At 43.4% G+C, this 15,121-nt stretch overlaps 1 protein-coding gene across 2 annotated transcripts; it reads left to right on the forward strand.

The window, feature by feature from the left end:
* The first annotated feature begins 5,367 nt into the window (after positions 1 to 5,367).
* LOC106606773 (E3 ubiquitin-protein ligase TRIM35) lies at positions 5,368 to 14,555 on the forward strand. 2 transcript variants are annotated; one of them, XM_045720051.2, is made up of 6 exons: positions 5,368 to 5,728; positions 11,886 to 11,981; positions 12,137 to 12,367; positions 12,511 to 12,533; positions 13,597 to 13,715; positions 13,869 to 14,555. In XM_045720051.2, exons 1-6 carry the CDS (start codon positions 5,549 to 5,551, stop codon positions 14,408 to 14,410), a joined length of 1,191 nt encoding a protein of 396 aa, XP_045576007.1. In that variant the 5' UTR covers positions 5,368 to 5,548; the 3' UTR covers positions 14,411 to 14,555. The 2 variants fall into 2 exon arrangements, with proteins under 2 accessions (XP_045576007.1, XP_014058606.1); XM_014203131.3 differs by lacking the exon at positions 5,368 to 5,728 and adding an exon at positions 10,085 to 10,958.
* The last annotated feature ends 566 nt before the right edge of the window (positions 14,556 to 15,121 follow it).

The raw sequence follows: 15,121 nt of genomic DNA on the forward strand, positions 1-15,121 counted from the left end.
TCCAACGCAGAATTGTAAGTTGGGAACTCAGGCCTCTTTCTAGAGCTACAACCTGAAGATCCCTGACTTCATGATGATTCAACCTTGTTTTTTTCTGAGTTCCCAGTTGTCTTGAGAGCACCATAGATCCAGAGAATGCCAGATTTTGATGACAAAATTTGCCCACAAATGACTGCCGCGCCACCTTCCTGTTCAAGTGAGCACAGCACAACAAGGTGAGTCCAAAAATGTCTTGTATGCTGCTGCATAAATGATGTAATATGACAGGGAGATATGTATACTGTAGCTAAGAAAGTAATACTAAGTGTATGTTGTGCAGTAAGCCTCACCCTAATAATTTGGTCCATTTTCCCCTCTTAATTTCGCCTACTGTTCTGACTTGGTGGTACACTTGTAGCCTATAATCTGTTTTAGAGAAATGTAATCATCGAATATTGGAAGAGCTTTCATTGTCTGCTTATATGCCCCTTTATTTATCCTATGGTTCTGACTTGTTGTACAGGGAAAACACTGTAAGAACGGCCCATGTTCTGAATTCTGTCGCTGCACATTTCAATAGTGCTCAACAAATAGTTACATTGACTACGTCCGTCCTAGCTCGCTTATTAATGTCTTAATCGAAATTACGGATTGCCTCTTATCCGCTTGTCGTCCCCTTATGCCATAGTTTGTACATCTCAATTGTCAGTAGAAACCACATTTGTTTAAGCAAGTCAGCCATATCAGCTATGTTTTTTTAAAAGGCAGTAAATGAGGCTGAATGAAATGTTTAGCTGCCTGACAAGGCTCAGCTGATAGCCAGGTGTAGCAGTGGTAAGGTGTTGGGACTGCTGTTGGGACAGCTTTATGTAGGTCCTAACAGTTTGTGGGCTCAAGAAGAGGAAATGGGTTCAACAAGAGGCAATTATGCTCAGCTTTGGTATGGAATTCCCCTTCCTGTAACTATATCTGGCCTGCCAGCCATGTACATACCGTACATATAGTGCCTTCGGAAAGTATTCAGACCCCTTGACCTTTTCCCCATTTTGTTACGTTACAGCCTTATTCTAAAATGGATTAAATAGATTTTTTCCCTCAATATCTCATAATGACAAAGCAAAAACAGGTTTTTAGAAATTGTTGCACATTTATATATATATATTTTTTATATTACATTTACATAAGTATTCAGACCCTTTACTCAGTACTTTGTTGAAGCACCTTTGGCAGCGATTACAGCTTGAGTCTTCTGTATTTGGGGGAGTTTCTCCCATTCTTCTCTGCAGATCCTCTCAAGCTCTGTCAGGTTGGATGGGGAGCGTCGCTGCATAGCTATTTTCAGGTCTCTCCAGAGATGTTAGATCGGGTTCAAGTCTGGGCTCTGGCTGGGCCACTCAAGGACATTCAGAGACTTGTCCCGAAGCCACTCCTGCGTTGTCTTGGCTGTGTGGTTAGGGTCGTTGTCCTGTTGGAAGGTAAACCTTCGCCCCAGTCTGAGGTCCTGAGTGCTCTGGAGCAGGTTTTCATCAAGGATCTCTCTGTGCTTTGCTCCGTTCATCTTTCCCTCGATCCTGACTAGTCTCCCAGTTCCTGCCGCTGAAAAACATTCCCACAGCATGATGCTGCCACCACCATGCTTCACCGTGGGGATGGTGCCAGGTTTCATCCAGATGTTACGCTTGGCATTCAGGCCAAAGTGTTCAATCTTGGTTTCATCAGACAAAACAATCTTGTTTCTCATGGTCTGAGAGTCTTTTGCTGCCTTTTGGCAAACTCCAAGCAGGCTGTCATGTGCCTTTTACTGAGAAGTGGCTTCCGTCTGGCTATTCTACCATAAAGTCCTGATTAGTGGAGTGCTGCAGAGATGGTTGTCCTTCTGGAAGATTTTCCCATCTCCACAGAGGCACTCTGGAGCTCTGTCAGAGTAACCATTGGGTTCTTGGTCACCTCCCTGACCAAGGCCCTTCTCCTCCAATTGCTCAGTTTGGCCAGGCAGCCAGCTCTAGGAAGAGTCTTGGAGGTTCCAAACTTCTTCCATTTAAGAATGATGGAGGTTGTAAAAACATCTCAAATTGTAAAAACATCTCAATGATGATCAATGGAAACAGAATGCACCTGAGCTCAATTTCGAGTCTCATAGCAAAGGGTCTGAATACTTATGTAAATAAGGTATTTCAGTTTTTTATTTGTAATACATTTGCAAACATTTCTGAAAACTATTTAATCCATTTTAGAATAAGGCTGTAACGTAACAAAACGTGGAAAAAGTCAAGGGTTTTGTATACTTTCCTAATGCACTGTACAGCTGCAATATCAGTGGCTTCAGTTTCTGCAAACCCTGTCTGGAGGAGTTCTGGGAGCAGCATGGCTCTGAAAAAGGTCCTTCCCACTTACAAAAAAAATAAAATACTACACTACACACTGTAGTATCCCTTGATCATGTGTAGGATTTAGCATATCATTTTCTAGTATTCTGTAGAATACTGTAGTAAATACTACAGAAATGTCAGCTGAAATACTACAGTCCACAAAAAAGACTACAATTTTTAAACTATAGTAAATACTACAGTATTTCATTTGTATAGACCCTGCACATTCCCCTCTCCCATATCCCAATATGTGGAACCCGTAAGTGAAAAGCCTACATGTCAAGTATAGACTTTCTATCTATCCTTTTGTTATGGAAAATGTGCTCTTTTAGTGTTCCTCAAGGAGAAGCCTCCACTTCTATGTCAAAGATAATAAAACAAAAACACTTTTGCACTACTATCACACCCTGATCTGTTTCACCTCTCCTTGTGCTTGTCTCCACCCCCCTCCAGGTGTCGCCCATTTTCCCCATTATCCCGTGTGTATTTACAGTGCCTTGCGAAAGTATTCGGCCCCCTTGAACTTTTCGACCTTTTGCCACATTTCAGGCTTCAAACATCAAGATATAAAACTGTATTTTTTTGTGAAGAATCAACAACAAGTGGGACACAATTATGAAGTGGAACGAAATTTATTGGATATTTCAAACTTTTTTAACAAATAGAAAACTGAAAAATTGGCCGTGCAAAATTATTCAGCCCCCTTAAGTTAATACTTTGTAGCGCCACCTTTTGCTGCGATTACAGCTATAAGTCGCTTGGGGTATGTCTCTATCAGTTTTGCACATCGAGAGACTGACATTTTTGCCCATTCCTCTTTGCAAAACAGCTCGAGCTCAGTGAGGTTGGATGGAGAGCGTTTGTGAACAGCAGTTTTCAGTTCTTTCCACAGATTCTCGATTGGATTCAGATCTGGACTTTGACTTGGCCATTCTAACACCTGGATATGTTTATTTGTGAACCATTCCATTGTAGATTTTGCTTTAGGTTTTGGATCATTGTCTTGTTGGAAGACAAATCTCCGTCCCAGTCTCAGGTCTTTTGCAGACTCCATCAGGTTTTCTTCCAGAATGGTCCTGTATTTGGCTCCATCCATCTTCCCATCAATTTTAACCATCTTCCCTGCCCCTGCTGAAGAAAAGCAGGCCCAAACCATGATGCTGCCACCACCATGTTTGACAGTGGGGATGGTGTGTTCAGGGTGATGAGCTGTGTTGCTTTTACGCCAAACATAACATTTTGCATTGTTGCCAAAAAGTTTGATTTTGGTTTCATCTGACCAGAGCACCTTCTTCCACATGTTTGGTGTGTCTCCCAGGTGGCTAGTGGCAAACTTTAAACAAAACTTTTTATGGATATCTTTAAGAAATGGCTTTCTTCTTGTCACTCTTCCATAAAGGCCAGATTTGTGCAGTATACAAATGATTGTTGTCCTATGGACAGAGTCTCCCACCTCAGCTGTAGATCTCTGCAGTTCATCCAGAGTGATCATGGGCCTCTTGGCTGCATCTCTGATCAGTCTTCTCCTTGTATGAGCTGGAAGTTTAGAGGGACGGCCGGGTCTTCGTAGATTTGCAGTGGTCTGATACTCCTTCCATTTCAATATTATCGCTTGCACAGTGCTCCTTGGGATGTTTAAAGCTTGGGAAATCTTTTTGTATCCAAATCCGGCTTTAAACTTCTCCACAACAGTATCTCGGACCTGCCTGGTGTGTTCCTTGTTCTTCATGATGCTCTCTGCGCTTTAAACGGACCTCTGAGACTATCACAGAGCAGGTGCATTTATACGGAGACTTGATTACACACAGGTGGATTCTATTTATCATCATTAGTCATTTAGGTCAACATTGGATCATTTAGAGATCCTCACTGAACTTCTGGAGAGAGTTTGCTGCACTGAAAGTAAAGGGGCTGAATAATTTTGCACGCCCAATTTTTCTGTTTTTTATTTGTTAAAAAAGTTTGAAATATCCAATAAATTTCGTTCCATTTCATGATTGTGTCCCACTTGTTGTTGATTCTTCACAAAAAATTACAGTTTTATATCTTTATGTTTGAAGCCTGAAATGTGGCAAAAGGTCGAAAAGTTCAAGGGGGCCGAATACTTTCGCAAGGCACTGTATACCTGTGTTTTCTGTCTGTCTGTGCCAGTTCGTCTTGTTTGCCGAGTCATCCAGCGGTTTTCTCCTAGAGCCGTTTCCCCCCCCCCCCCGTCTCTGTTTTTCTCCCCAGTCTCTGTTTTTCTCATCCTCCTGGTTCTGACCCTTGTCTGTCCTGACGCTGAGCCTGCCTGCTTGATCATTCTGCCTGCCCCTGAACTCGAGCCTGCCTGCCTCCCTGTACCGTTTTGGACTCTGACCTGGTTAGGAACTCTTGCCTGTCCCCGACCTGCCTTTTGCCTACCCCTTGGACTATAAAAGATATCAGAGCTCAAACCATCTGCCTCCTGTGCCTGCATCTGGGTCTCGCCTTGTGTCGTTATAACTACAGTGAATAATATAGTATATACTCTTTTTTTACTACAGTATTTATACTATAATAAACTGTAAATACTACATTAATGTCTGCAAAAACTGTGACTGTGTGTAGGTTTGTCTGTGTGTGTGTGTGTGTGTGTGTGAGAGAGAGATATAGAGATATGGATAGAGAGGGGGAGAGAGAGATGGAGAGAGAGAATCAGTATCTGGGAATCAGTACCTGGGAATCAGAAGGGACGTGCATGCTACTCTTCAGAGGGGTCATCTTATGTAAAATTGTTCTCAGTTGATTTATACTTTTCTGTGAAGTGATAATGTTCTGTTCATGTGTAGATAAAACATTTTTTTGCACAAATGACCTGTTCACTTGTGGATTCCCCCTTCTCCCATTCAATGCCACATTCAATAACACTGTATTTACAAATATTTGGAGAAAAATGTGTCTGAGGGGCGAAACCTTACAGGCCATAGGTTCAGGTCACTGTAACCATATCTGAGGCAACTGCAGCCTGTTATAGACACATGCATGCAGTAAAGAGCCGTACATTCAACTCCAGCTCTGAGGTAGAATGGAGGCTAAACTCTCCAGGAACACGTGTTCTCCTGCTGTGCTGTATGTAGTGAGGTCTTCACTGTCCCATTGGACCTCAGCTGCCAGACCTGTGGCTGTAGCTTCTGCATACCCTGTCTGGGTGAGTTCTGGGAGCAGCAGGACTCTGAAGTATGTGCATCATCAAAAGACCTCCTCAGAAACCTCCACAGAGAAAGTGTGAGGAACATTGGATCAAACTGTCACTCTTCTGTGTCACGGACTTGCAGCCTATCTTTTCTGAGTGTCCTCTAACAGGGCAGTATGTGGACCACAGGGTGTACCCCATTAAAGAGGCTCTGGAGGACTGCAAGGTATGCTTAATAGAGTAGTTTGTTATGGTCTGTTTCACAGATGTCTGCATAACCTTAAAGAATAAGTTCAGTATTTTACAACTTAATGTTAGATGGTTCCTTAACCTGAAAGTAGTACATGGGCTTAGAGAAACCACAATCTATGGTGCAAACTTGAGCCACCGCTAGATGGGACTGATAGGGGCAACTGTGCAATATTCTACATTTCAAAGTCAAATCAACTGAAATTAACTCCATGACTTAATTTGATGTTACTTTAAGGTGATTTGGTCAAAAAACTTTTGAAAATTATGCTGTTGTCCCAATCATTCTATTGAATTTTAGCTAGCGGTGGCTAATCTCAGCTGAAGTTTGTAGTGACTGTTTAATGAAACCCGAACCATGGACTATAGTTTCTCCTGGCTAATAGACTACTTTCAGGGTTAGGAACCATCTAACATTAAGTTGTAAAATAGCCTAAAGATAAGGCTATTTATGTCTCATGCATGATTTAGCCAAGATTTTGAGTACCTTAAAAGTTTGGGCAGTAACACCCAGTTTTTAACCTCAGCCCCCATTCCTCCTTGGGTCAGTGTGAAGTCGGTCACTCATGTCAGTCTCTTCAGTCAGCTATATTGTAGGGTGGGATGAACCACCATATGTGGGCTCAGTTGATTGGCTCTTTCATTGGATGGTTGTGTGTGTGTGTGTGTGGGTGTATGTGTCAGTAGTACCTGGTAATCAGAAGCGTCCCAGTGTCGGCGCTGGTGTACATTTGCATAGTAGCTGGAGTCCATCATTGAAGAGTCTCTGTACTTACTTCATGCTGCTCATCAGAGGGGTCATTCTGTCAGGGAAATTGATCTCAGTTGATTTTTTTGTTGTACTTTTAACCGCTTTTTCTCCCCAATTTTTGTGATATACAATTGGTAGTTACAGTCTTGTCCCATCGCTGCAACTCTCGTACGGACTTGGGAGAGGCGAAGGTCGAAAGCCACGCGTCCTCTGAAACACGACCCTGCCAAGCCGCACTGCTTCTTGACACACTGCTTGCTTAACCTGGAAGCCAGCCACACCAATGTGCCAGAGGAAACACCGTGCAGCTGGCGACAAGGTGTCGCTAGAGCATGATGGGACAAGGACATCCCGGCCGGCCAAACCCTTCCCTAACCCGGATGATGCTGGGTCAATTGTGCACCCCCTCATGGGTCTCCCGGTCGTGGCCGGCTACGACACAGCCTGGGATCAAACCCAGGTCTGTAGTGATGCCTTAGACCGCTGCGCCACTCTGGAGGCCCTCAGTTGATTTTGAAATTTTGTCTGAGGTGATAATATTCTTCTCAAAAGGTAGTTCATTATAATCACAAATTATAATAATTTTCCAGTTCAGGTTCTCTCACAATTTACAGTGGCTAGCGAAAGTATTCACCCCCCTTGGCATTTTTCCTATTTTGTTGCCTTACAACCTGGAATTAAAATATATTTTTTGGAGGTTTGAATCATTTGATTTACACAGCATGCCTACCACTTTGAAGATGCAAAATATATTTTCTTGTGAAACAAACAAGAAAAAAGCCCCAAAAAACTGAAAACTTGAGCATGCATAACTATTCACCCCCCCCCCCCCCCCCCTAAAGTCAATACTTTGTATAGCCATCTTTTGCAGCAATTACAGCTGCAAGTCTCTTGGGGTAGGTCTCTATAAGCTTGGCACATCAAGCAACTGGGATTTTTGCCAATTCCTCAAGGCAAAACTGTTCCAGCGCCTTCAAGTTGGATGGGTTCCGCTGGTCTACAGCAATCTTTAAGTCATGCCACAGATTCTCAATTGGATTGAGGTCTGGGCGTTGACTAGGCCATTCCAAGACATTTAAATGTTTCCCCATAAACCACTCGAGTGTTGCTTTAGCAGTATGCTTAGGATCATTGTCCTGCTGGAAGGTGAACCTCCTTCCCAGTCTCAAATCTCTGGAAGACAGAAACAGGTTTCCCTCAAGAATTTCCCCGTATTTAGTGCCAGCCATCATTCCTTCAATTCTGACCAATTTCCCAGTCCCTGCCGATGGAAAAACATCCCCACAGCATGATGCTGCCACCACCATGCTTCACTTTGGGGATGGTTTTCTCAGGGTGATGAGAGCTGTTGGGTTTGAGCCAGACAGAGTGTTTTCCTTGATGGCCAAAAAGCTCAATTTTAGTCTAATCTGACTAGAGTAGCTTCTTCCATATGTTTGGGGAGTCTCCCACATGCCCTTTGGCGAACACCAAATTTGTTTGCTTATTTTTTTCTTTAAGCAAAGTCTTTTTTCTGGCCACTCTTCTGTAAAGCCCAGCTCTGTGGAGTGTACGGCTTAAAGTGGTCCTATGGACAGGTACTCCAATCCCGGCTGTGGAGCTTTGCAGCTCCTTCAGGGTTATCTTTGGTCTCTATGTTGCCTCTCTGATTAATGCCCTCCTTGCCTGATCTGTGAATTTTGGTGGGCAGCCCTCTCTTGGCAGGTTTGTTGTGGTGCCATATTCTTTCCATAAAAAAAAAAAATGATTTAGTGGTTCTCCGTGGGATGTTCAAAGCTTCTGATATTTTTTTATAACCCAACCCTGATCTGTACTTCACAACTTTGTCCCTGACCTGTTTGGAGCGCTCCTTGGTCTTCATGGTGCCACTTGCTTGGTGGTGCCCCTTGCTTAGTGGTGTTGCAGACTCTGGGGCCTGTCATAACAGGTATGTATATATACACAGATCATGTGACACTTAGATTGCACACAGGTGGACTTTATTTAACTAATTATGTGACTTCTGAAGGTAATTGGTTGCTTCCAGATCTTATTTAGGGACTTCATAGCAAAGGGGGTGAATACATATGCACGCACCACTTTTCTGTTTTTACATTTTTTAAAACAAGTAATTTTTTTCATTTCACTTCACCAATTTGGACTATTTTGTGTATGTCCATTACATGAAATCCAAATAAAAATAAATTTAATTGACAGTTTGTAATGCAACAAAATAGGAAAAACGCCAAGGGGGATGAATACTTTTGCAAGGCACTGTAGATATTCACTTGGGCTGAATATTAAGTTCACACTTGATTTACAAAGCTTGGAGTAAAATAAATGTCAGAGGGGCGAAGGCTCACAGGCCAGCGTAACCATATCTGAGCCACTGCGGCCTATTATAGATGCATACCGGAGTCCAGCTCTAGCTCTGTGGGAGAATGGAGGCCAAAGCTTCCACTCTCCTGGAGGATGATGATCTCTCCTGTGCTGTATGTAGAAAGGTCTTCTCTGTTCCTGTGGTTCTCTGCTGTCATACTGTAGCTGTAGTTTCTGCCATCTCTGTCTGGATGAGTTCTGGGAGGAGCAGGGTTCTGAAATATGTCGTCTGTGCATTATCGACTACCCTGGAGGTCCTCGGAGAACATGTGAGGAACACAGGGACAAACTGAAGATCTTCTGTGTCACAGACCTACAGCCTATTTGTGATTATCATTGGTCAGTTGACCATAAGGATCACAAAGTGTACCCAATAGCTGAGGCAGTGGTGGACTGCAAGGTAAGCCGCGACAGCAAATCTATTTAGTGTTTAAATCTATTCCCAGTGCAGGAGTTGATCCTTGTGAGCTAACTCCCACTACCCAAACTATTAGGTTACTATAATAATAGTTTCGGCAACCAGAATGCACATTCAGCTAAATGCCACTAAACTTTAATGACTTCGTCCCCAATAAATAGTCCCTAAGTGTGCCCAAAAGTGTTGCTGTTTTGATGTTCCTCTTATAAAATCCATGATTCTGATTTGAATAAGACCGTCAGGCACCAGAAAGCTGGACAGAACAACAAAATGAATACATTAAAGGGATAGTTTGCTTTTTTTAAAGTTTGGCTTATTTTCAACTTTCCTAGGGTGTTTTTGTTTCCACCAAACCGTTTTTAAATGAGCTTGCTGGTTATTTAGTAAAATCCAGAAACAACAACACCCTAGGTTGAAAATGAGCAAAACTTTTTAAAAAGCAAACTATCCTTTTAAGACATTATAGGTCTTAGAAATTATACCTGTAGGCTTTGGATAAAGTGTTACCAACAAATGCAGGTTAGTAATTTACAGTGACTTAAATTGACTTATTTAGGACAAAATAAAAAATAAAGTAAATTATGGCCCGTTTGTACAACAATTTAGTATTTTAAGACATCTTGGACCCTGGGCTGTTTTTAGGACAGGGATTTGTCAAATGTTAGACCCAGCACTTAGTCAAGGCTAAGGAAAACTTTGCAGGGGTCAGTGGAGGTGTATTTTCTTACCCTCCTCCCTCCCACCTAATACATTCTCGCCATCTATTAATACTCACCGTCTTCCCATCTTTTCTTGGTTATTGTGTTTCTTCCCAGACATCCCAGACGGACCGTATCAGTCTTATGGAATACGCTGGCCTCACCAGTCTTGTGACTTATTAAATGATCAAATGATTATTGCATCACCCTCATCAAAATGTTATTGGCTGTATAAGACAGACCCCCTTGCATCATCACTCTGACGTGCCAATCTCCTCCCTTTCCAACAACACTGATCTCAGAACACTGCGTCAATGAAATGGGACTATCACTCGCTCTCTGGTCTTCCTTCAAAGATATCTGGTGGATAGCTGTGATTTATCATGCAGTGGGAGGTGTTTATTTGCATATCCACTACTCAAGCCGATGGAAGCCCTATGGACATATTCATTTCCTTTAAGCATTAAAGTTTAACTGAGGTAGACCCCAGAGAACCCCAGCAACAGCGGTGGGAGGAGCATAGTAACCTTATCTGACCCTGCTGCTGCTCCAGCCCTGTTTTAAAAACCTGACAGGCAGAATGACGTCCAGGCACCGCCAAGACAATCTCTCCTGCCCCGTCTGTGGAATTATCTTCAACCAGCCCGTTGTGCTCTCCTGCAGACACAGGTTCTGTAAAACATGCCTTCAAGACAGCTGGAGTACCCAGGATGGTGAGGACGACTGCCACTTCTGCCCTCTATGCTGGAGACGTTCCTCCATGAATGAGATTGTGGTAAACACCATTCTGGAGAAGACCTGCGAGTCCTTCAGGAAGGAGATGAGCAGCAGGAATAACCCTATAGTGTGTAAGGAACACGGAGAGACACTATCACTCTTCTGTCTGGACGATCTGCAGCCCATCTGTGTTGCGTGCCAGACATCGGTGGTACATAAGGGGCACAGGCTCTACCCCATTGGGGAAGGTGCACACGACTGTAAGGTAGGCGAGCACAACCTTGGTTGTCTTCACCGTGCCGTCAGTGTCACTGTCACTGAATGTGTCTCTCATCAGCCATACCCTCGCTCTTAACTTTGCTTGTCAGAGGGAAACTAACTTTCATCTGTACGTTCAGTCTCATCTAACCTCCGGCTGCCATCCTTTACCGCCCGCATTGTCAAATAACTTGCCCAAAACTTTCACAAGTTGCTAAACCAGCAGCACTTCTTTCATCATGAAAAGGAATATATTACTTTTAATTTTTTTGTTTGGCAGTTTTGTTTTGTAAAAACGTGCGTGTTATAGAAACCATCTTTGACACAGTGGGATGGTTAACAGGGGGGTTTGGAAAAGTTGATCATTCTATTAATAGATTCATATGTTGGGTTGGTCGATGCTTGGGCCCCTGGGAGGAATGAAACCAGATCCCAGGTCTCTCAAGTGTACCCCTCTACATTCCCCTCCTCCCCTGGCCCACCAGCTGTCTTTGACCCTGTTTTAGGAACAAGAACCATTTTAATGTTAGACTTTAATACTCAAAGACAACATCAACAGAGCATGGATCATGAGCTTCAGTGTGCCTCAATGCAGAAAACTCAATGTCCAAACTTTCTACATTGCTCTGGCACGTTGACTTTCTGAATCTGTGTGTAGTCTTTTGTTTCATCATCGTCTCCACCCTCTCTGTCCCTCAGTCACATATTAATGTTGCCGTGGCATTAGCTAGGTCCAGCTATCAATTGATCTGGATCTTTCAGTCAAGGAGGTATTGGGAACTTTTACACATGCAGCTGAATGCTGTGATTGGGCTGCGATGCAGCGGTACCTGACAGATGAAACCAACACATTGTGCTGTTGACAGCCTGGCTTATGGCCAGCCTGACCCTGTAGTATGTGTTAAAGTGTAAATATCTTGCCATTACATTCCAGGAGGAACTCAAGACTGCATTGACCCCATTGAAGGAGAAGCTGCAGCTGTTCAAGAAGGCTATGGTCGTCTGTGATCAAACGGCAGAGCACATCAAGGTGGGATATTGTATTTCTAGCACTTTAGAAAGATTTTGATGGTGTCCTATCTGGATCAATACATCTTCTAATGCTGATGGAACACATCATCAGTAATGTAACCTGGGTTCATTGAGTGTTCCAGGTATTTCATGTCTAAACATGTCTAATTCCAGAACCAGGTTGAGCATACTGAAAGGCAGATAAAGGATGAGTTTGAAACCATTCGCCAGTTCCTGAGAGATGAGGAGGCAGCCAGATTGAATGTTCTGAAGGCAGAGGAGGATCAAAAGAGTCTGCTTCTAAAGGAGAAGATTGAGGAGATGTCCAACGAACTGACGTCCCTCTCAAACACCATCAGAACTGTAGAGCAAGAGATGAGGTCTCAGGACATCCCATTCTTACAGGTATACACAGTATGAAGTTAAACCCTACTTACAGTACAAAGGGAATTCCCATAGCAAAATAAAGACTAAAATATAGAAACATAACATGCATGTGGAATATTGTAGCTGTCCATCTAAAAGTGATACATTTACTTGCTTTTCAGAACTACAAGGATATCATCAAGAGGTAAGTAGAGTCAGGAATAGCCATTCGTTTGACCCATGGGTTGATGTCATGAGCTAACAGAGGCAAAATACAAAAATAGACAGAGATCCATACTGCCTCACTATCATGTGCCCATAATATACTAATGAAAACAGTCATCTAGCTAGTGAATGTGGCAGACACATCTAAGGCTGTGTGTTTCCAGATTCAATTATTATCTTAACTTAGGCCAAGAATCAATCAGATCGATCTTTAACCAGCGATAGCCGACACCTGCATTGCTGATGGTTTGGCGGTATCGGTGGTGTAACTGTGTTGGAGCTGTCAGAATGGTGAGCAGATGCTCTTGATCATAGTCACAAAGCCACACCCCTCCCACTCACGTTGAAAGTTTAAAATGAGAAAGTTTAGGCAATATAGAAATAATGACCCTCAAATAGAAAATCATAAAACTAAATAATAAGGATTTGTATCAGCCTAATTGAGGTGTAGATTACATCTCAAACTCCAGTATTCGAAATTGTAAACAAGGCGACTCTGTGCAGACAATAGCAATGTCCACTTTAGGTGTAATGCCAGGAGCCGCTTGTGTATTTGACAGCTCTAACACAGTTCCACCTCCGATATCGCCAAAACAACCGCTATGCGGATGTCGGCTTAAGCATAACTGATTGAAAAGAGCCTTTAAAGGTAGACTCAGCGATATGACGCAGGTGCACAAAGTAAACAGCATACAACAACTAAGAGCGTTGAAGCGCGAGGCTAAACTTCTTAGCTGTTTTGGTCCCTACCACGCTTTAACAGCATGAAGGGAACCCATGCACACATAGATACCGTGTATGACTGTGTGAAAGTCTTGCATCTCGCTCATCGCAATATCTGCGGTGCTGCTCGTGGCAATGTAATTTCACAGAGTCTACCTTTAATAAAAACAGATCATCATGTTAAAATGAACTTTACTTTGACACAAAATAGCAATAAATATGATACAATCCATCATACATCAATTTCATGGTAAAAGAAGATATATTTTCGCTGGTATAATAGACAGGATATGACTCATCACTGAATGTCGTCATTCCAGAACCTGGCATATGCCGCTGGATCCAAAGATGATTCCTGGAACTCTGATTGATGTGGCAAAGCACCTGGGTTCTGTAAAGTTCAACATCTGGGACAAGATGAAGAGCATCATTCAATATAGTGAGTATTAATGAAATATGAGTCAGTAGAAGTGACTGTACTGTTTCCTCACTGGAAATAAAGTTATTCTATATATTTCACTTAATCTCAGTTCTGCCCTTTCTATCATCTCTGTCTTCCATTTGAGGCTCATCTCTTCTCCTCTCTCCCCAGCTCCTGTGACTCTGGACCCCAACACAGCCGCTAGCTGCTTCATCCTGTCTGAGGATCTGACCGTGGTCCAGTGCTGCTCCCAGGTCTTCAAGCTCCCAAACAACCCCGAGAGGTTTGACATCAGCGCTGAGTTACTGGGCTCTGAGGGGTTCTGCTCTGGCCGCCACAGCTGGGAGGTAGATGTAAAGGCTAACACGTACTGGGTGGTAGGCGTGGCCAGCGAGTCCATCAACAGGAAGGGCAAGCACGTGCTGACGCCAGCCGAGGGCTTCTGGACTATACGCTTCCGCAACGGCGAGCACAAGGCGTGCATGGCACCGTGGGCACCCTTGACCATGATGAGGAAGGAGCCCCAGGTCATCAGGGTGGTGTTGGACATGGACAGGGGCAAGGTGACCTTCTTTGACCCCCGGGAGAGGACACCCCTCTATACGTTTACAGACCTCATCTCACCCCGGGTGTTTCCTTACTTCTGCACGGCCTGTAAGGAACACCCACTGAGACTGCTGCCCGTCCGGCTGTCTGCTGCTGTGGAGCTCTAGAGGGCTCCATGGGGGTTCATCACTAACAAGCAGTGGAGGCTCAGTTACTTACAGATAGATCCAGTTGAGTTTACTACCTAGTCCTAGATGATGAAGGCTGATCACTTGGAAGGGACAGTCTGGAATAAAGCATGTAATGGTCTTATGTTTGTGAGTATTATGTGTCTACAGATGATATACACTGAGTATACCAAATATTTGGAACAACTTCCTAATATTGAGTTGCACCCCTTTTGTCCTCAGAACAGCCTCAATTCGTTAGGGCATGGACTCTACAAGGTGTAGAAAGCATTCCACAGGGATGCTGGCTCATGTTGACTCCAATGCTTCCCAGTTGTGTCATGTTGGCTGGATATCCTTTGGGTGATGGATCATTCTTGATATACACAGGAAACTGTTGAGCATGAAACACCCAGCAGCATTGCAGTTCTAAACACACTCAAACCGGTGCCACTGGTACCTACTACCATACCCCATTTGTCTTGCCCATTCACTCTCTGAATAGCACATATACACAATTGTCTCAAGGCATAAAAGTATTTCTTTAACCCGTCTGTCCCCTTCATCTACACTGATTGAAGTGGATTTAACAAGTGATATAAATAAGGCATCATAGCTTTCACCTGGTTAAGCTTTGTCATGGAAACAATAAGTGTTCCTATTGTTTTGGACAGTCAGTGTACATGTTGACTTGAGAAGTAGCAAGTCCTG

The sequence above is a fragment of the Salmo salar genome, chromosome 06 (assembly GCF_965601325.2).
Source record: "Salmo salar chromosome 06, fSalSal1, whole genome shotgun sequence".
NCBI classification, from domain to species: domain Eukaryota; kingdom Metazoa; phylum Chordata; class Actinopteri; order Salmoniformes; family Salmonidae; genus Salmo; species Salmo salar.

What these genes read in the sequence shown, in the direction of transcription:
- LOC106606773 (XM_014203131.3), top strand. Translation starts at nt 10,557, where the DNA reads ATGACGTCCAGGCACCGCCAAGACAATCTCTCCTGCCCCGTCTGTGGA. An exon ending in AAGGTGCACACGACTGTAAG is followed by an intron (nt 10,959 to 11,885) that starts GTAGGCGAGCAC and finishes ATTACATTCCAG; the next exon opens with GAGGAACTCAAGACTGCATT. An exon ending in TACAAGGATATCATCAAGAG is followed by an intron (nt 12,534 to 13,596) that starts GTAAGTAGAGTC and finishes TCGTCATTCCAG; the next exon opens with AACCTGGCATATGCCGCTGG.